At 45.8% G+C, this 21,638-nt stretch overlaps 1 protein-coding gene across 1 annotated transcript in view; it reads left to right on the plus strand.

Moving 5' to 3' along the window:
- LOC307239870 (CD166 antigen homolog) overlaps positions 1 to 21,638 on the plus strand; it is a gene marked incomplete at its 5' end in the record, with an annotated part of 46,781 nt that overhangs the window by 18,480 nt on the left and 6,663 nt on the right. The window contains 8 exons of the mRNA XM_080013449.1: positions 3,784 to 3,890; positions 5,182 to 5,401; positions 6,078 to 6,142; positions 12,118 to 12,205; positions 13,315 to 13,485; positions 15,858 to 15,982; positions 16,421 to 16,598; positions 18,728 to 18,840. Of these exons, the coding sequence (XP_079869575.1) occupies positions 3,784 to 3,890; positions 5,182 to 5,401; positions 6,078 to 6,142; positions 12,118 to 12,205; positions 13,315 to 13,485; positions 15,858 to 15,982; positions 16,421 to 16,598; positions 18,728 to 18,840 (1,067 nt within the window). The remainder of the gene's footprint in view (positions 1 to 3,783; positions 3,891 to 5,181; positions 5,402 to 6,077; positions 6,143 to 12,117; positions 12,206 to 13,314; positions 13,486 to 15,857; positions 15,983 to 16,420; positions 16,599 to 18,727; positions 18,841 to 21,638) is intronic.

Raw genomic sequence — 21,638 nt, forward strand, 5'->3', positions numbered from 1 at the left:
AACAGAGTCGGTGGGAGGTCGGTTCAGGGGAGGATATGCGAATGGGCGGTAAAATAAGCCGAGGAAGCCCTGTTGTCAGCGCACAAACACGCAAAACTCTCCGTATCCCTTGATGCTGGAATCTGATATGTATTAACCAATGTTTATCTGAAATGATGCTCCTGGAAAATCACTTGGGGGAGGTTGAACTTGGAACAGTGTTACGGTAGTGCAGTTGTACAATTTTTACAATACTTAAACTTAAATTCCAATAACTGAATTACTATAATCTGATGGAATTTTTTTAGATCTGCGTCAAATAGTTGGCAATTCGTCTCCCCTTTACGACGTAATACGCTGGCCGTGCTCATTAGCGTTCCCTCATCACAGCCTTTCAGCGGACCTCAGTTTGTTCGCTTAACTTCACCGACTCCCCATTCTCCACCGAGAGACAGTACGGGGGGTTGGGACCTTTTACAGCTTTGAAAACAAATGAGGTAGACCAAAAAAAGCACTTTGTTTATCTGCCAACCGCCCCCCCCCGCCACCTTTCCCGCCTTTTCCAACTCTCCGTTTATTATGGGGATATTGTGCACCGACATTACTCGCACGCCACACCTGCGTGATCGAACAACAGCAGCTGCACTTCAGCTCCCGGCTGGCTCTGAAAAACAAGATTGCTCCTTGTCAATCAGGCAGTGCAAGCCGAGCTGCTGCGATACGTCTAGGCTGAGAGAGAGACAAAGGCAAATGCATGTTCCCTTATTTTTGACAACTAAAGCATGGAGATGGAGAAGCGTGCAGATTGTGGGTAAATAAACTGCAGACACACTCTCGGGGTCGGAAATGAAGAGAGTCACATGGCTGCACGTACCATTAACGATGAGCAAACGTTCCCTTTGTATAAATCATTATTTACATTAACATGTGTCATGTGGTTTTGTGCGAGAGAGAACCAGGAAAAAAAACAACAATTCGGTGTGCAACAGTCCGGTCGGTGTTGTGCAAAAAAAGCTGGAGCCGGAGCGTGTGCATGCTAGGGGTGCAACGGATCACCAAACTCACGGTTTGGATCGTACCACGGTTCTGAGTCACAGATCGGATCATTTTTCAGATCAGCAGAAAAAAAGGAAAAAAAAAGGAAAGGTAGACAAATATCACTTGGCTTTTCATTTGTTTGATAAAACACTTAAAAGCAAGGAGCCTTTGCCCGTGGTCTCAAATGAAAACAACGTTCAACACACCCCCGTTTTTCATTGATTTTCGCGTATCATGCCCTTTGAATGCGTATTTGTTGTGTGTCAAAGTGTAAAAGTTGCCTCGTCTGGCTTGCTTCCCTAATCCCCCCCTGACCACTTAATCCCTTCCTGATAGTCTGTTGCCATGGTGCTGTATACCTGCGTGGGTAATAGCAAGGGCGGATAGGAGCTGCGCCCCTGGACCCGACACTGGAAATTGTGAAAGAAAGACGTCTGTGTGTGTGTGTGTGTGTGCGTGCGTGCGTGCATGTGTGTGTATGTTTGTCCGTGTGGCATAAGGATAGAAATTGCCGGAGACCTTTATGTACTCATGCTCAGAAAAATGTACCTGAGATGTACCCGAGAAAATGCAATGGGATGGCAATTCGATGCCATCGATGTCAATTTCTGCCTTTTCCAACGTCTTGCTTTTGGAACTTCCTGGCACTGTAATATTACATTTGATATTGTTTAGACAAAGTGGCGAGGAAAGGGGTGACTTAAAACAGTAAAAAAAGAATAGACACGACAGGCACTCGACAACGAGTACTCAGTAGCCTCACTCGATCCCAAAAAATGATATTGGTGCATTCCTAATTGTAACAAACATTGTAACAATGGAAACCCACGTGGCAGAAAATAGAATAGTCTGAGAAACAGAACAAAATAACCTCCATTCACTAAATGGTAGATAGAAAAGAATGAACACGAACAAGAATGAAGTGCCCAGTGAGCAGAGCAGCAGAGAAGCACAACCTACGCTGCAAGGTCCTCAAACCTGCTTTTGGCCTTGTGTGGAATATCTTTGAGAATGAATTGGGACGTTGTGTGTTTGCTGCACGCTCAAAGTAAAGCAAGCGAACTCAACAGTTATTGCATACCGCGCAATCATGAAATTCTTGGATGCTTCGGTTTTAAAGAAGGCGCTACAGTACAATTTCAGCTATTTTGTCTTCAGCTGTCCTGAGGTATGCAGGTTTCAGTAGTTCACCACTCGACGCGAGCCGGTGAGACGGGTTGTTTACATCCTCCATCGGATTTCCATTTTTTTTTTTTGTATACTTGATATATTTAGCCGACTCTCAGTGCAGAACTCCCCTTATGACTTGTGCCATGAATTCCTGTGAATCATTTATTTCTGAGACGGGCAATATTCTGAGTCCTGGGTTCTGTGAAAAACACACGCTCTTACTTTGGTGTAGAAGCAGCTCTGAGACATTCCACTTCTTTCACACAATCCAATCTATTTTCCTGTGTTGGCAGGCACGGGCAAACACATCCAGCCATTCCCTCCCGGTGATTAAACAGAGCCAAAAGTGAAATGTGCTATTATTTGTTGTTGCCAACAGTGAGTCGGGAGGCTCACTAACCTGAGAACATTTTTCTCTACGAGGTGAGGGGGCGTGATCAGTCAAAATATGACGACATAATGTATTCTGAACTTGCTCAAGGGCCAAATGACACAACGCTGAGATGTTGGAGCAACACCACGAGACAATAACTCCTGTGTGACTGATACCCACAAAACCCTGTTACAGGAAGTCTTTAAAGACAAATTGTGGTTTTTAAGGAATGGTGACTGACAACTGCTTTCAACAGTCGGGGATCAAGAGTTGTATGGGAACGCTCAACAGGGAAGTAGTTCCATAGGGGTTGTGACATACAAAGAATGTGATGTGTTTGCTTATTAACTACTCCTTATCTTTGTATACAAAGTTTGTGGGCTTCCAAATACATAATGAGAAATAATTGCCTTGGAAAATAATGTTGGGTATATTGTACAGGGTATGTAGTCCTTAGTTGTTAGGTCGTAGGGTTTCATGTGGTGTCGGAACAACACACACGACTTGAAACCCTGCGCTGCCCCGGCCGATGACAACACACCAACGGACCCTCACCCTTTTGGAATGACAAGAATTTGAATCTGTGTGTCTCGTTCCGCCTGCTCCGCTGAAAGGCTCCAAAAGAGGTAGCCGTAGCGTGGAGACTTGCGGCCGCCCCCGCTCCTCCACTGTGATCTCTGTCCATCCAGCTGTCGGCCCCCTCCCCATCACCACCACCCACCCATCGACCCAACTCCCACCCCCCTCCTCGGATCAGGAAAGGGCCGAGCTGCTCCCAGCTCAGGGAATCCCTCTCGGGCCTTGGTGGACCACTGACGGTGCCTTTCACACTGACGGAGAGCCTTTCTTTAATCTCCTCAATCTTAGGTGTATGTGACACATGTTCTAGACATTTAAACCTGGGTGGTTGCCCCAATCGCTGCCCAATACATTCTACCTGTTGACTGTTGACTGTGTTTTTATACTTTGGTTTTTACACACCACACGTGTTTTCTTCGGAACAACTAAATTTAGCCCTGTGACTAAACCCAGGTACAAAATATATTCTATCTTAAATTAAATATTCAACGCTCAAGGTTTTTCACCTTTGTCCGTTGAGCTGCACTGGGGCATTCAAGCGTCTTCTGAAACATTCTGAAATGTTGGATATGCCGGTGCTCAATCGCTGGGTTCCTCACGTGAAATTCAGCGGCACTAAATGTGCGTTGTCTGTTTTTTTGCAGGGTGGTGCATCACGTCGGTGATCGGCCTGTACGGAGAAACCCTCGAAGTGCCGTGCGACAGTGGAAACCCCCCGCCGGAAGGACTGATAATCACCAAATGGAAATACGTAAGTGTTGACGAATTGGGTAAAGCCCTTTTCCCGAAGCGAAAGGAGTGTGTGCAGACACAGTCCTAAGATGTTCCAAATAGGTTAGACTTTGTGTTAGCCGTAGACAGAGGCAAATATCCGTGTATAACCCTGTACACCAAATCAAGTTAGGACAGCTGTTAGGACAGCAACGGTTTCATACACTTTTTCCACAGAAAGCTGTGTGCAGACAGACTTTCAACACCCAGCTTGACACGTAGGTCGTTAGTAGAATCTTGGACGAATCATTCACCCAAAGGAGCCGTTTCTGACACCATGTGATTGTACTGTCGAGCTCGCACAGGGGGACGAATGCCAGGAGCTCGAGCCGAAGCTGCTTACCTGGACGGATGCCGGACAAATACCGACTCTTAGGACTCCTGTCTTATCAGGCACTAATCTTATGTTAATTCATGGCTTTTATGCGGAGGTGGAAAGAATACCGAGAATTCTTACTCGGACAAGAGCACCATCACTGCAGAGTGACAAAGTATGAGGTGGAGATTGTGACTTGAGCAAGAAGAAGTAAGCCATTAACGGAAAACCTGCCAAAGTAATTGCATTCTGAGCTCCTTGTGTGTGTTTACTGTCGACACATCCATACCATTTAAGGCTCGCATGAATGAATGAGAAATGAATGGAAAAAACAGCCAACGCTTCAGTGCTCGTTTTAATTGGCTCTGTAATTTGACTAATTTAGCACTGCCCTTGCAATTGATCTGCAGCATGGTTGCCAACCATCCGCAAATTCACAGTCGTTAAAAATTCTTCCACAACTTGACCGTACGTGTAAATCCAAAGGCAAACTGTGTCAGAGAAATCGCTTCATTTTTGACCGTGACAAAATGCCGATGTCTTCTTTTGAGCCAACTGGGCACTTATTTCACTTTTAATCACCAATGCTGCGCCATGATTTGCTCAAATTTGAGCTGCACTTGTACAGTTTTTACAAACCTTCAAAATTAGTTCTGAAAATAGATTTGACTCTGTAAAGTAGCTCGATAGAGTGTTGGAACCAGAGCGGTTGGAACTCGTTACTTCCTCTGGTTCCATTTTACTTTTCGTTGACCTCTCCTGCCAATTAGCGTTTCTCATTTTTGAGGTTTTATTAAATAAAACACGGTCCAGACTCAATGGTCCAGACTTGGGGTCGGGGCCAGGTGAATGACAGGCCTAATGGCGCCCGCAGGACTGGCCTCTATTTTTGAAAATGAGCAGGTGTTCCTTGAATCGCTGCTCGAGTCTTGTTTCTGTTGTTCTCCGGCTCCAGATGAAGAACGTCGGCTCTTCCGGCAACCTGCTCATCAAGCACAGCTCCAAGGAGGAGGTGACGGTGCTGGCCGAGGATGAGTACGCGGGCCGGGTGGCCATCGCCCCAAACGGCAGCCTGCTGATCAGCAGGGCCTCCATGCAGGACCAGAGGGTCTTCTCCTGCATGATGGCCACGACCCAAGACCTCCTGGAGTACCCCGTCACCGTCACCGTCTACAGTGAGTCCCTAGAGGGGTTGAAGCTGGGCCGCTCACACCGAGTGACTCTCTCTCTAGTGATCAGCAGGAGTGGATGACTCCAATCTTTACTTGAGTTGCGTTGATGAGGAAAATGACTCGAATAAGCGCGCATCTCAATTACACATCCAGTGACTTTTTTCACCCGTATTGTATTCGGGGCAACACAATGTTTTTGTCTCAACATCGGCTATAACCCATTTGTGGATAACGTAGATATTAATTAATTAATAAACCTTTTTTATTTTGTCCACACAATAGACGCCACTTGTGCATTAGAAAGTTGAATGTATCTGCTATTTTAATTCCAACAGTGTAAGCATTTATGCGTTGGTCGGAAAGTGCAATTTCAAAAAGGGAAAACAACAAACTCAAACTCTATAAAGGCTGCATGAATGACCCTGAATGAACTACACTGAATTACTACAGGATTCCTTCCTAGAGAGGGTTAGGGAGAGAGGTCTTTTTATTAAGGGAACAGGAAAGTAACCCTAACCCTTCCCAAACTGTTGAGAAATTTGGAAGTAGTAGTAATTGTTCAGAAGAAGGAAATGGAAGTTCGAAACGTTTTGCGAAACTTTCCCTCCTCCTCTTCTGCCACGGCCACGCGCTAACGATTCCGAAGGCTGAATCTCCACCTTTTTTTGTGTGTTTCCAGAGAAACCGTCCTCCGTAGAGATGACGGACACGGCCAAAGTGTTGGACAAGGGCAAACTCACCCTGGTAAGACATGCTCTGTGTGCCACTCCCTTTCAGCACGCAGCGGAATGAAAGCGCTGTCTTCTCTAAAAGCTTTCTCGCGCCACAGCTTCAGCTCTCACGCGCAACAGAGGTGAAGAAATAAAATACTTTTCCTTCTAAACAACAGAGGGAAACCGAGGGGCAGAGCTTTTTGCACCCACAGTTCTACAAAAGCAAAAACTAACCGCCATGTATTCGAAGGCAACAAAATGTTGCGTTACAGTTTTTGTACATAACTACAGGATACATTTCTAATAATTCTTCAGGTTAATTCTTCCACCTCACCTTTAGCTCCTCTACCATTAAGGGTTAACACCCAAGTCATCCAACATAGTAGCAAAAATGTTTGAAAAATTTGAATTCGAAATTCGAATCAGCTCAGAAAACGATTTGTTTTTTTTATTCAAACAAGTTACTTCTCTCCATTTGCATCCTCACATTTCTCCACCTTCACATCTACACCCATTTTCCTCCTTTTCAGCCACCTCTTTAATGACGGTGCATTCATTTCGGTCATCAATCTTTGCTCGGACCACAATACTCTCCACGGCAGGCCCGTGCAGAGGCCTTCAGAGGGGCAGGTGCTCATGGTTCAGAAGGGCACATGGATTTGCAAGATGCAAGATTTTCAATTTCCATCAGAACCTGTTGAATTTGAGCTACTATACAAACTATATGTAATGTTTTCAAATGTAATGTCTGAATCATTTAACGAAAACAAATGCAAAATGTGTGAACTGCATAGTGAACTATTAACGACACACTGTTACTGAACAACTATTCTCGCGTTTTTGTTTGATAATGCATGCCTATAGATACTTTATATTTATATTTTTCATTAAACATAGGGCTGTCTTCTATTTTTGCCTCATACATACATTCATACACACAGTACATACATACACACACACACATACACACATACATACATACATACATACATACATAGATACGCATGTAAATACGCCACAGACCCCATTTGATGAGTTAGTATCTGGGATCCAGAGTAATCATTTGAACTAGTGATCAGTTTGCTGGGCACCCCTGGAGTGTTTCCTGGAGCTCTGGAAAAACCCTGTTTTTTGTGGATCATAGTGTTTCGTGGACAAACTCAACTTGATTACGTGGACATTTCCTGAGCGCGGTACAAGGTTTAGCTCAGTGTCATGAGCCGATGCACAGCGAGCACAGGACCGTGGGATGGAATCCAGACTCCACACATCTGGCCAAGCTTCTTGTCGTGAGAGAGTTTGTGATTGGGGCTTAGAGGTTAATGAGTGGTGTGGTCCAGATGAGCAGGGGTCAGCCTGCGGATCGACATGTTTGGGACTTTATCTTTAACAGTAGCCCCCTCATGTCAAGAGAAACTGGTGAAGGCCATCTCAGAGCAGTTGGAACGCAGCAGGACGTTGTGGCGTGGCTGCCTCTCAGCGCTGCGCAAAAGCTCACTCACACTTTCAAGAGAATCAAACCCTCAGGTTCACGAGATACATAATATTCATAATATCTATCATTTCCACATAACTAATGATTGCTTCCGAGCCATCTCTTCAAAGTCAACTTGGAGCGACTGCACTGACTTGTGGACCTTCCCCTTTACTGTCTTACTCACTTCTTGTTAAAACAAGAGAATTAAAAGCTCTCCCTCTTCCGTGCTCGGGCTGCTTGTTCCTGGAGAAGGTTTAGTTGTGACTGTTGATACAGGTGGTTGTATTTACATTTTTATTGCGAGTTGCTTTGGACAACAGCGTCTTAGCAATGACATCATGAAATGTCATGTGATGTACAATCCCCCAAATAGCCTCAGATTATCCAAATTCAGGTATGAGACTAAATTATTTTAGTTTTAAATGAGAAAAGTATTGATAAATCACATTTTCACTGAATATAAAGCGATATATGTAATTACATAACGATACATGAATAGACCTATTATTGAAGAGCATATAAATGTATTTGTATTTTACCTAACTATTCTGTCAGTTTCTTTCTTCCTACAACCAATTCCAACGCCTACCTCATGAATATTCATATTTTGTCCATAAAACAAATACGCTCCCGGGGTTTCTCTTCTCCGCTTTCCTCCCGGCAAAATAAAGTCACTTATTTTGGAGTATGCGACTCATTAAAACCCTGCAGTCGCTACGTTATTCGACTGCCGCGGTTATAAAAAACAATGTTGGGAAGGAGTTATTGTCTTCTTTCCCCCACTAAAACCACAGTGGCAAAACACAATTAGTAATGGTCTGCCCTGCCTTTGCCAAGCGTGTGCTATCTCTCTCTCCCTCCCTCCCTCGTTCTCTCTCTCTCTCTCTCTCTCTCTCTCTCTCTTTGCCTGTCTCTCCGCCGTAGTGGTTGTCTCATTACACGCTATACAACAATAACAGAAAATTGACAGAAAGACAAGACTGGCGCGCATCTGTAGTAATCAGGCTGCTAATTTCTAATAAGTAAAACATTGCAGCATCGCAAAAACTACACATATTGCACGTGTGGCGTTCTTCCAACTGAGGAAGTTTAGGGACGAAGCAGGGGAACCGTCCCTCGGCTGACTCCCACGGCTGGGAGGTTTTTCGGGAGCGAAAACCATGAGGTTTTCAGAAGGAATACTGCTGACATTCCCATTCCGTGTTAACTGAGATTGCTGTCAGCAATCCCCCTCTTTCGGGAGATGTTGATAGATTGAACGAGAATAGGTATCACCCATAACCCCAAACTAGATACTCCATTCTGTACCACGGCACATTCATTTGATGAATAAGACAAGGATAATGAATTCTTTATCATTCTGCAAATATTCAAGAACTGGACGGTCATTATTAGTAATCATGTTGCTTCTCAGAGTACACACACATCACATTGATTCAATAAAAATCATACTTTGATGTCAGGGTGGACCATGTGTTTTTGTTTGGTTTTAGACCTGCTTTGCAGACACAAATTCTAAAAAAAGGTTGCAGTTATGCGATTGCTCGTGATGCACGACTAAGATATGCGCATTTGAAACCAATTCAATATTATTATCTAACTCCTTTTTTTTTTCTTTTCTTTTTTATTTATTTTTAAAATCTTTACAGATTTTATCCAGGTGGAAAAACAGATTATTCTAATGCGTTAACGTTCAAAAGTCTTACACTCAGGGCAGGGGCAGTCGCGGTGGTCAGGGGGCTGCGAGGCACGTCCGCAGCCCCGTGTGTACTGACATTTATTAAGTATCAAGGATAGTGTTGCCATTGGTATTTGCGCTGACATTCCCAACCTAAAGATTCAGGCATTATTGAGCAGCTTTGAGCATATGGCAGCGGGCCAGAGAAAGAAGGTGAGGTGGGTGGAATAGGAGATGGCTGGAGTGAGTGTGCGAGTGGAAGAAGGAGATTTCATTTTTAATAACCTGCAAGACGAATGACAGAGGGGCATGTGCACTTCACACGTCAGTGGAATTACACATTTTCTCTATGCCATCTGGGAAGAGTTATTGGGAGAAGCCAGAGAGCAGCACGCTCCTTGAAGCACAGAATGGGAGAGAGAAACAGGCCATGCTTTCTTTATTTTGTACGGGAAATTATACCGTATATTTTCGGATGTAAGCGAACACACTTTGTTTTTTGTTTTTTGGGGGGTTTTTTGTTTGTATTTTTCAAAACTGAGAAATACCATCAGATTCCTCTGAGAGGAGGCCTTTTTTATTCCAGATGTTTCGTATGATAAAGAAGCAAAGGTAAAGAGCTCTCTTCCCTGCTGTTAGTGACACGGAAGGAAAGCTGGCCGGCAGCGCCCCGCTCTTTATCTGCACATAAACTCTCGAGGACTCATTAAAACGCAGGGTTCAAAGTCATCAGCGTGACAGTGGATTAGTGCAAATTGAAAGAATTCTCAATCGGGATCAAAGAGGCAAAGCTCTTCACTGCACTACTGAGTGCCCCTCTGTTTGTTATTCAGATATGGCATTAAAGCCGAGAACTTTACCATGCCATTGTTTATGTTCTGATGAAAATTCTTTCGCCGTGAAAAAACGTGCATATGCAATGACGTCTGTGTGGCGTTTTCACGTCGCGGGCAGTACGTTTTCTCAGAGACTCCTCTCTGAATACATACGTCTGCCACTCGAAGATGTCATTTTCATATGTGGAGTCTTCCCCTTTCCTACGCAAAATAGCTTCCCCTCGATGAGCTAAATTAGTTTCATAAGCTGACCAAAGATGGGCGTGGGAGGGGAAAAAAAAAAAAAAAAGGTTCAGCAAAGTCGTAAGTAGTTATAGCTTCAGGTCCCGCTGCGAGGTCTGCCCGTTCGCTAGGCGCAATCCCGAGCGAGCGTGAGCGACGGGTTGCACAAAGTTCATGGAGTTCCCGTGTCCATCGAGCGCCTCCTGGCTCCTAAATACATATACATACATAATACAAAATACATTTATGCAAACGCCGGTTTTCCCCTGTAGCTGTCGGCGTTATAGATGTTACGCATATTGCCGTGGCGCTACCGTACGTCGTCGGCGTTTTCCGCTTCATGGCTCAGACCGCTCAAAGCGCGACGTCCTTCACCTCCTGCTCCTGGCGTGTAGGAAGTACGCCTAAATAACTCTGACGTCCTACTCTGTTTTTTTTTTTTCATTCCGAGTCAAAGCTTCAGCGCCGTTCCTAGGAGGGATTCTCTAGACGCCGGATAAATACGGGCTATGGGGCTTCCGAAGTATGTAGAGCACAGGAAAGGGGTCAGGGGACCTGCGAGGAAAAGCAGGCCTTTTAGCGAAGTGGCGCTTTGTCAGCGCTACCAGCAGTAGGTCAGCCATCCGTACGCTCCTCTCCCGGTGAAATAGTATTAAAAACCCCCGGTGCAATACTGCCTCACACGAAGAATAGTTGCCAGGTGATTTTCCGTCATCTGTTTCCTTTCCCTGACGCTTCACGTTGCGAAAGTCGTCGCCGCTCCTCTCTTCGTGCCCACTTCCTGTGGAGCGTCGTATCTCTGGAGTTGGCCCGGCGACGCTCTCACGCAGATTTACCCGCCGCTAGCTCTCGCACGTCCAAACTTGAAAAACTGTCGGGGGGGGGGGGGGGGGGGGGGGGTTTGCACGTGGTTGGTAAGTGTTGCTGAAATGGAAACTAGGAGATCGAAAGCTCCACCGCCCAACGCTACTGGAATGCGAGCTATCGAGAGAGAGAGAGAGAGAGAGAGAGAGAAAGAGAGAGAGAGAGAGGGAATGAGAGAGAGAGAGAGAGACAGAGAGAGAGAGAGAGATCGGGTGGGTTGCCGTTTGGTGAACAGGACCACGAACCCTGCATTCTCACACACACACACACACACACACACACACACACACATCTGTCTGCTGTGCGTGTTTGATGCATCTTTAGACCCTGACTGACTGATGGTGTTTGAGAGTGAAAAGGTTGAATATAAAGAGAAGGTCATCTTGTCAAATCCCTGGATGGAATATATCAAATGAGGTTCCAGTAGCAGGTATGAATCAGAGGCAGCTGTGTAAACCTGAACCAGGACGGAAGCTCTGGAAGAAAATAATCCGGTAACCACCGGGTTATTTTCTGAAGTGAAGAACCGAAGGCCGTCCTCTGCTCAGGCTTCAGCCGAGGGCAAACACTCTTGTTAGTCATTAAGCCGCGTTGTCACCTCCGGTCTCCGGCGCGGGGCCCGTAGACCTTGGTAATGATTAACCTCCCCGACACGGTCCACATAAGCAACGAGTCGACGGCGTTCTGATGCGTGGGATCCACTCGGCGGCGGGCGGATACAAAACACGGGATACGGCGAGTCGGCAAAGCGGAATGCTCGGGGTGTGACGCTGGTGTTAATCTCGATCTCGACGCACTTGATCATTCTGCTACCTCCGCACCTTGACGCCCCAACACCAAACGCAGTCGTCCCAATAGAACCGAGCTCTTACAACTGGTTTGTACTTACAGCGCTTGCCTTCGTTTGTTTTTTTTTCTTATCCATCCAGTTGGGCACATGTGTTGCAAAAGACTCCAACCCCCCCGCGGAGGTAACGTGGGAAAAGAATGGGCAGCTTCTGGTGCCAGACGGGAAAGGTACAGTATCACATACCGCCTGCTGACACACCCAGAAGCAGACGGGGGTTTTTTGTTTTCCCTGTAGTTTGAAGTGTTTTCCTGTAAGACATCAGATGGAATAGATCACTCTTTTGAATCGTACTTTACTTTGATGTAGCCAGATTAAAATGAGTCCTAGCAGCCACCGGTTCCGCTTTGTTTTAAGATGGCTTTGCTTTTTAGTGCACTCATATTCTGTATTCTGTATTCTGCATAATAATGTTTACTTCACTTTAATTGTGCTGTTTTCTTGCCCCGCTTCGTTTCTCCAACATTGTTATTGTTGTTACTACTCCCTTGCAACTACGTGGATTCTGTTGACAGCAACAACAACCACTTCCTCCTTATTATCATAACCTTGATCTTAAACCTTTCATTTGTTTGGGTTTGATGCAGGCGAAAGTTATGCGCACGTTATATTTATGCATATTCCATGACGCAGATGTGCTGGGATGGGTGGTGTTTGGCTCTGAAAACCACCTCACCTTATTCAACAGCAATTTCCAAAATAAAACGACAAATCATTGCCTTTGAAAATGAACGAACTAAGTAAATAACAAAATTAAAATTTATATATTTTCTAGTTTTCTTTGATAGTTATGATAGTATTTTGACACAAATATGCCTAAATTCCTTCATAGTAGTTTTTGATAGCGTCAGTAAGCACATAATTCGAGGACCACTTCGTAGTGTTTGAAAGGTAACAGCCAGAAGTGGCTACAGTACTCCAAAATTATGCTGTAAGTAAGAGTACCTTCAGTAAAAGTAAATTATATAATAACTAAAAGTACTATTACTATTAAGTACTAAGTACTAAGTATTAAGTACTATAGTACTACTACTAAAAAAATTCACTCAAGCATTCTCCATATTACAACTTGAGTAAGATTAAGAAAATATTGAGTCTAACACTTCGGGAATATCTTACTTAATTACTACTATAAGTCAAATCTGTTTAAATATATGTATGTTTTCAGTATTTTAATACGCTACAGAAGACGGAGTGAGAGGCAAAACACATTGCTTCACTTACAAGGACGTTTCACACCCCTCTTCTTTTTTTCTGCCCCCCCCCCCTCGTCTTGCAGCCGTGGTGGTCACTTCCAGTGTGAAGATGGAGCCTGTCGAGGGCCTGTCCAATACGTACTCCACCCTCCACTACACCGCCACCAAGGAGGACGTCGGAGCTGCCTTCACCTGCTCGGCAACTCACCCACTGGCCGCGCAGACGTCAGCGCCTCAGATCTTTCCCGTTCACTGTGAGTTCATATCCCTGCTGTGGCTCTGCAGCTCTCCTGGTTCATGTTTTAGACAGGAGGGCCATGTGGGATGAGAAAAAGCGAGCCTACGCGTTGGTGTGGAAACGGCAGAATGGAATTAAACAGGTGAGGCCGAGTGACGCAAACACCTCGTCACCCTCTATTAATGTTCATAAATGGAACAAAAGAAGTCTCCTAGAGAGAGGGACTTGCACTTTGGATTAATGCCTCCAGATCTTAATATGACAAAAAGATCCCGCTCAGTCACAACACTAACATTCAGCTTTCCTTGCTCTTATTCACTTAAAAGCTCAATCTTACACGCAATAGAGAAACGCTGTACGGCGGCGGAGGCTTCCAGTAAACAAACTTGTTCCCGATATATCCCTGAGAGTGTTTTCTTGTTTTTATTTGGTGTCAGATTCATTCTTTTGTTGTTTAATGTCACCCATAACCATGAATAATTCCGAAATACACCGCTTGCAACGCAGCCAAGTTCTTTTCTGGTTCGGGCATTACTCTCGGCCTTGCCAAACCCACCGCTCGATTGCGCTACACCCCCTTTCAAGTATTGATTAAACAGCAGCCTCTTTCAAAATACTGGTCAGATCTAAGACCTGACTCGCTGCCTTGAGATCTGTGTCCAAAAACAACTTTTCTGTTGTTCCCCCGTCTTACCCGCAGTCTGAAGACATTCCGAGTGTTGCAACACTTTACTCTGTGACACCGCTGCAGGACACATATTGACGAGACACAATTGAACCAAACACCGCCCGACAACAGACCTCACACTGTGCTGACCTGCAGGCACTGTTTTCAGAAAGCCCATTCCGTGCAACAGCTAAGTGCCTGAGCAGTAATAATGCTGAGAGCATTATTAACGATGGACGTAATTACTGAGTCTGACAAGCCCCATTTTGTGAAAAATAAATAAATATATATATATATATATATATATATATATATATATATATATATATATATATATATATATATATATATAAATAAAAAATAAAGGAGACGGACGGAATGAAATGGCATGAAAATAACAGACAAGACCACAAGAGAGTCCAGCCGGGGAGCGGCGTAATAGCACGGCGGCAGACTCCCCAGTCTTACAATTCTGGGAAGAGTTCCAGCTGCTTCAGTATTCTCCGGCGTTTTTTCCATTCACAACCTGCCATCTAGCTTGTTTGGAGGGTGGCGCTGGTTGTCAGAGATGGATCGGTCCAAGTAGCAACAAGGTTAGAGGCAAAATCTCCAAGCGAGTGAGAAAAATATATTAAACATGGCTTTTAGTTTGCATAAGTCAGGTGCATTGCAGTGTTTATTGATGATGGGGACAATTTCTTTTGACCGCGGCGGAGGGCTGCCGTGTTCCCTGCTCTTGTGCTGAATGGCATTGATGTTACCGCCCTTTATCCGTGCATGGGATCCCGTGATGGCAACAGATAACTCTCCACCTCGTTCACATTATTTGTAAACGTGATGGTGCTTTCAATAGTGAGATCGAGTTGTAATTGACTGAAGATAATTATGCGAAATTCTGAGTGATAGAAGATTTTGAGATGATGGTGAGGGTGGATGAGAAAAGAGCTGGTGAGGGTGTGATGTTGGACGGTTGGTGCTTGGACGTGCAGATGGGTGAGATGATGGGTGGTGAGCTTAGTGAAGGATGGAACACCAGGGGCCTTGACTCGGCACAGGGGAAGGAGTCTTGAGGGCATCAGGCCTCAGCCACGCCTTCGGATCCCGCCGGTGGTTCCAAAAGGGATGGAAAAAGGGAGCGAGGGAGCTGGGAGAGTGGATCTGCTGGGTGTATGTATGTAAAGTTGATTGGAACTAGGTGTGGTTTGGGCGTGGTCTCTGCTCCCAAACCTGAACTGAACAGGAGGGACTTAAAATTGACGTCTGAATGTACACGTTGCATTCATCCTGTGCCCTCCAATTCAATAAGAGTCATGAGGTTGTGATGATGTATTTACACCTTCTGCACGTCTCAGCCCTATTTTCAATTTAGGCTTGGATTTTACCTCAGCACTAGCCGTTTCTCCACTGCAGGGAATATTTAAATTGACATTAATTTAATCTCACAAGTATGACTGAATCGCTATCACATCCCGTTTCTCCGAATTTATCTATTGATCGCTCCGTCTTGTTCTTCCCTGTTCTATAACTCTCTCTCTCTCTCTCTCTCTCCTCTCTCTCTCTCTCTCTCTCTCTCTCTCTCTCTCTCTCTCTCTCTCTCTCTCTCTCTCTCTCTCTCTCTCTCTCTCTCTCTCTCTCTCTCTCTCTCTCTCTCTCTCTCTCTCTCTCTCTCTCTCTCTCTCTCTCTCTCTCTCTCTCTCTCTCTCTCTCTCTCTCTCTCTCAGATCCGACAGAGAAGCTGAACATCCAGTTGTTGTCCAAGGGTCCCATCGTGGAGGGGGACAACGTGACGCTGAAGTGCCATGCCGATGGCAGCCCCCCACCCAGCAGGTTCCTCTTCCACCTCAAGGTATTGAGGTTGTGTTGGTGTGTTTTAAAACTCCCTGCTGCCTCTTAAGAAGCGAGACTCATCTCCAACTATCGGCAGGGAATGTTCTCCACAATTTGCCGTCCACTCATCGCCTTCTCCTCGCTCGCTTTGCTGTTACTCTACGTCTCTTCCCCTGCCTCCTCTCCTCGGCTCCCCCTCTCGCCTCGTCTCGCGCCCCCTCTCGTCCCTCACCCTGCCTGATCCAGTCCCTTCTCAACCGCCCTTCTCCTCCTCCCCTCTCCTCTCCTTCCCTCCTCTCCATCTCTCCTCTCCTCTCCATCTCTCCTCTCTTCCCCTCACCCTACTCTCCATCACTCCTCTCCTCTCCTCCCCTCCCCTCCCCTCCCCTCCTCTCCTCTCCTCCTCTCCTCCTCTCCTCCTCTCCCCTCTCCTCCTCTCCTCCTCTCCTCATTTCAGTTTGACAGTTTGTCCTCACCCTCCTTCTCTCATCACTCCATCCAGGGCCGCAAAGTCCTGGTGGAAGACTCTGACGCGTACACCCTGGCCGACGTCACACGAGACGCAGACGGCGACTACGGCTGCTCGTTGGCCGACGACGAGAAGATGGAGGCCTCGCTGAGGATCGGTGTCAGCTGTGAGCATTCAACCATGAGGATGATAACAGTGGAGGGACTCCCCTTTTGTTGGTCTTGGACCGAGTACAAGTGCTCAGTGTTGGAGTTCTGGCGATACAGAGTACAGTGACGCGTACTGAATATGACTGTCCCAAATTTGAAATGAAATTGGAACGTCAATTTACGTTGCTGTCGGATTCAGGAGTCGTCATCATCATTATTCCTTGTTATTCATTATGACATATTTTTGCATCCCTGATAAATTAGTTGTTGGTAATAATAATAATACTACTACTATTACTAACAATAATATTATTATTATTATTATATTATTATAATAATAATAATAATAATAATAATAATAAACAACATGGAGTAAACAGTGAAAAAGTAAACAACGAACAATATTAAAATTAAGATAGATAGGGAGATGGATAGATGGATAAATGGATAGATACTTTTAAACCTGAGGAATTTAAGCAGTAAAACAGAGTGATGACAATAATCCTAAAACACGAAACTAAACAGTAAAGAGCAAACATGAGATGCAAGACATAAGAAAAAAACAAAACAGCAACGGGGAAAAAAAAAAAAGCTGCAGCACTGAGGAGTCATTGAGGAGGCCAGGAAGCATCACACGCCGAGGCATCAAAAAGAACAAAACCTCCCTGTCCCGAGTTTACCTTTTCGCAAGCGAGCAAACAAACCGCAATACACACATATACACACACACACACACACACACACACACACACACACACACACACACACACACACACACACACACACACACACACACACACACACACACACACACACACACACACACACACACACACACTCCGTCTTCCCCGACAATATTTACGCACTTTCTTCTGGGTTACAAGGCACCTTTATTCCCTGATTCACTGTAAACCGAGTCACGGGGAGAGGCGGCGGTAATCAAATTTAAAAACTTGCATGGCCCCGGCACTGGCAGGGAGGCAGAGCGAGGAGAGAGAGGGAGGGGGACGAGGGGAGGATGGAGAATTAATTAGAAAAATCTGACATCCACGGCAGAAGCAAGAAAAAGTGACAAAAGCGTATTTGGGTGGGCGAGGAAGAAGAGCTCAGCTCCTGCCTGATAAGCCGCCCCCCCGCCCCTTCCCTTGCCGCTAACCCCACCCGCCCAGAGCTCCCGCAAGTAATTACTCCCTTCCTCCCAGGTGAACGTTTTGGAGGCTCCACATCAAGCGGGGAGCTGCCTCTGTAATAAAATATAACTTCTGTGCCCCCCTCCTCTGCCCACCCCTCCCCTGGATCCCAAAGCTCCGCCACACTTTGCATATCTTAAACACCGCACGCCTGTCATTTGCTGCTTCCTTTTCCGCCCTTTTCTCTCTGCGTTCTCCGCGTTTAAATTAAGTTTGAGAGCGACAAGAGGGATGAGACGCTATAGCTTACTGGATTAGAAAGTTGGGTGAGATATTTTTCAAGTGTGTGTGTGTGTGTGTGTGTGTGTGTGTGTGTGTGTGTGTGTGTGTGTGTGTGTGTGTCTGTGTCTGTGTCTGTGTGCGTGCATGCGTGTGTGTGTGTGTGTGTGTGTCCTTAACCATCCGGCTTAACAGCTGGCTGGTCCGGTCGGAGGTCCCGAGTAACGATGAAACAAGGTCACATCAGGGCAGCGGGGTGGTGCTGGGGTGCTTTCTAGAAGTTCTAGAAACCTCCAGAGCTTCTACTTCCGACTGGAAGGACAAATATATTAGATCACTTTTATTCATTCCCGCGGGGAAATTACAGTGTCACAGCAGCTCACATCAAATATTGGCAATATTTATAATAATAATAAAGCAATGGAATTAAAAAGCAAATAAATTAAATGGCAATATGGAAAAATGGGAAAATAAGTAATAAACCTAACAGTAAACTATACACAACAAAACACAGCAATATACACTAAACCTAATGATAAACAACAAATATCACCTGGAATTAAAAAATATATTTATTTAAGAATAAACCTAAAAATTGACATTTAAAATAAAATGAAAAGTAAACACAATGGCAATAACATTCAACCCTTAACATTAAAAATACACCTCTGTATCAACAGATTCACATTGTGGAAGTCAGTTAGTGGGAGCTCTGTTTTCTATTTCTCTTTTCGTAGACCTGGACCTGAGCCTGAGTCCCACGGGGACGCTGCTGAAGAAGGTGGGGGAGACCGTGGTGGTGAAGATGGAAAAGAACGCCTCGGGCGACGCCCAAGTCCTCTGGACCAAGGTTAGAGTGGTGGTGGGCGTCAATATACTCTACGGATATGGTTTGGTGATAAATGATCACCATCGTCATGACCTTAAGATGTCATTGTTTCGTGATGCACTTCATACATCATAATATCTGAACTGTTAGATGGGACTTTATCTGATATCATACTTTTACATTTAAAGCAACACTATGTAACCTTTTTACCTTCAGATAATAGCTTCAGAATCATTTTGATGGTACACTGACTTGTAATATGGAGAATGGCACCTCTTTAAAATCGTGCGCTACGCTTTACGGCACTACGTCAATACGTCAATTTCTTGAAGTTTGGCTCCGGTAATTACCTTTTTTTTTTGCCCGGGAAAATGTATAAAAAAAAAAAAAAAAAAAAAAAAAAATTATAAACTTGTCGGTCAAAATGTCCGGTAATAACGCTCATACAAAACGAAGATGAGACGGGCCATTGGTGCTTCCGACACCCGCACTTAAATTGCACCACAGGATTTGTGTCATCATCTGACTCGCACGTGCGAGCCAATCTGCCAAAAAAGTTGCATAGTGCTGCTTTAACAGTTACATTTTCTTTTTTGTATTGTATCTGTATATGGTGCATACAGCACATTTAGTATATTCTGTATGCATTGTATGTTTTTTTTCTTTAGACTGTAAAGCCTTATTTTTCAATGCTAAGGTTAGGGTCTGTTTGCACTTCAATGCATCATCTACCACTAAGACAAGTTCAAGGGGGGAGAAGACGACAGCCTTCACGAGGCCTCTCCTGTGAGTAGTGAGAAATGGTGCAAGACCAACTCACGAAACTAATGTCGCCAAAGAATCATCGAGCTGGCAGACAAAGGTACAAGCCAATGCCAAAACCAAGGCAGAGAACATCCTCTTTAGGACGGGCGGACACCCCCACCGTCGAAAACCAAGGTCTGCCGGTGCTCCAACTCAATGTCGAGGGCCTTACCATCGCAAAACTCGAAGTCATCAGGCATCTCGCCGATTCCAACAAAGTGGCAGCGGTCCTCCTGCAAGAGACACACTGGGTGTCAGATGAAAACCTCAAGCTTCCTGGGTTCTCCCTCGCTGGATCCATCCACAGCAAGAAGCATGGAATGGCAACCTTCGTCCGAGATGGTTTGAGCTGGGCAGCCACCAGCCAATCTCCACCTGGCTGCAACATCGAGTGGCTGGCCACTAAAATCCAAGAAACATCTGTCGTGAACGTATATAAGCCCCCACCAACAGCGCTGACTGCATCATCACTTCCATCCGTGACTGCTCCTGCCATCTATGCAGGTGACTTCAACTGCCAACATACGGATTGGGGTTACCAACACACATCACAGGATGGAGAAGCACTGAGTGAGTGGGCCTCTAACATTGAGGCACTACTGCTGTACGACCCAAAGGAGCCCCCAAGCTTCTGCTCTGCACGTTGGAACTCTTATACCAACCCAGATCTGGCCTTCGTCATATGCCGCAGTAACGACCTGAAACCGGAGAGACGTGTCTTGGACAGGCTCCCTCGCTCACACCACCGGCCATCCATCATCAAAGTACCATCCCTAGTACAGCCGGTAGCTGGCAAACCGGTCAGGAGATGGAACTTCAGGAAGGCGAACTGGCAGTCGTTTACGGTGGAAACAGAAAGAAGAACTGCTGGTCTCATGGACCCAGAAGCAGAAGACGTGGATGCTGCATACATTGCCTACTGTGAAGTCCTCCTAAGGGCAGCAAAGCACAACATCCCACGTGGCTACAATAAAAACTATATCCCGGGCTGGGATGAGGAGTGCAGCTGCCTGTTGCGCCAACACCAGCAGGCGATCACCAGGGAAGAAATGGACGCAACAGCAACAACCCTACTGCAGAAGCTGGATGACACCCGAAGGGCTAGGTGGACGGAAGTAGCGGAATCCATCGACTTCACCCACTCCAGCCGGAAGGCGTGGCAGACCATCAACTTGCTCTCAGGGAGAAAAACAACACCTCGTAGGTGTCCAGTGACTGCAGATGCTATTGCTTCCCAGCTCCTGAAAAATGGTCGCTTCCCTGATGCGGACAAAAACTTCGCACGACTGACATCGTGTGAGGTATCATCCCTCTCCAGAGCAGCCAGCGCTGATGCTAATCTCTCAGGAGACTTCACAGCAGCCGAGCTAAAGGCAGCAATTAAAAAACTGAAGCTGGGCAAATCACCAGGTCGAGACAATATCCACCCAGAGTTTGTTATGCACCAAAGTGAAAGAACATCTCAATGGCTACGCACATTCTTCTCATCATGCTTCCGGAGGTCCAAGCTCCCGAAGACCTGGCGCCGTGCTTCCATCATAGCCTTGCCAAAGCCGAACAAACCCGCCGAAGACCCGAAGTCCTACAGGCCCATATCCCTGCTCTGTGTCCCGTACAAGATTCTGGAGAGGCTGATCCACAGCCGCATTGAGCCAGTGGTGGACCCTCAACTCCCACCGGAACAAGCCGGCTTCCGCAGAGGCAGGTCAACGGTGGACCAGGTAACGCTACTCACCCAGGACATCGAGGACAGCTTCCAAGATAATGAGAAAGCTGGAGTAGTATTCCTGGACCTGACAGCCGCTTATGACACCGTGTGGCACCGTGGACTACACCTGAAACTGTTGAGAACAATCCCGGACCGGCACATGGTGAGATTTATTATGGAGATGCTATCTAACCATAGCTTCATCCTACAAACCAGCGATGGCCAGACCAGCAGGCTCAGAAGGCTGAAGAACGGTGTCCCGCAAGGCTCTGTCCTCTCACCAATGTTATTTAACATCTATATTCAC

The sequence above is a fragment of the Zeus faber genome (assembly GCF_960531495.2).
Source record: "Zeus faber genome assembly, chromosome: 14".
NCBI lineage: Eukaryota > Metazoa > Chordata > Actinopteri > Zeiformes > Zeidae > Zeus > Zeus faber.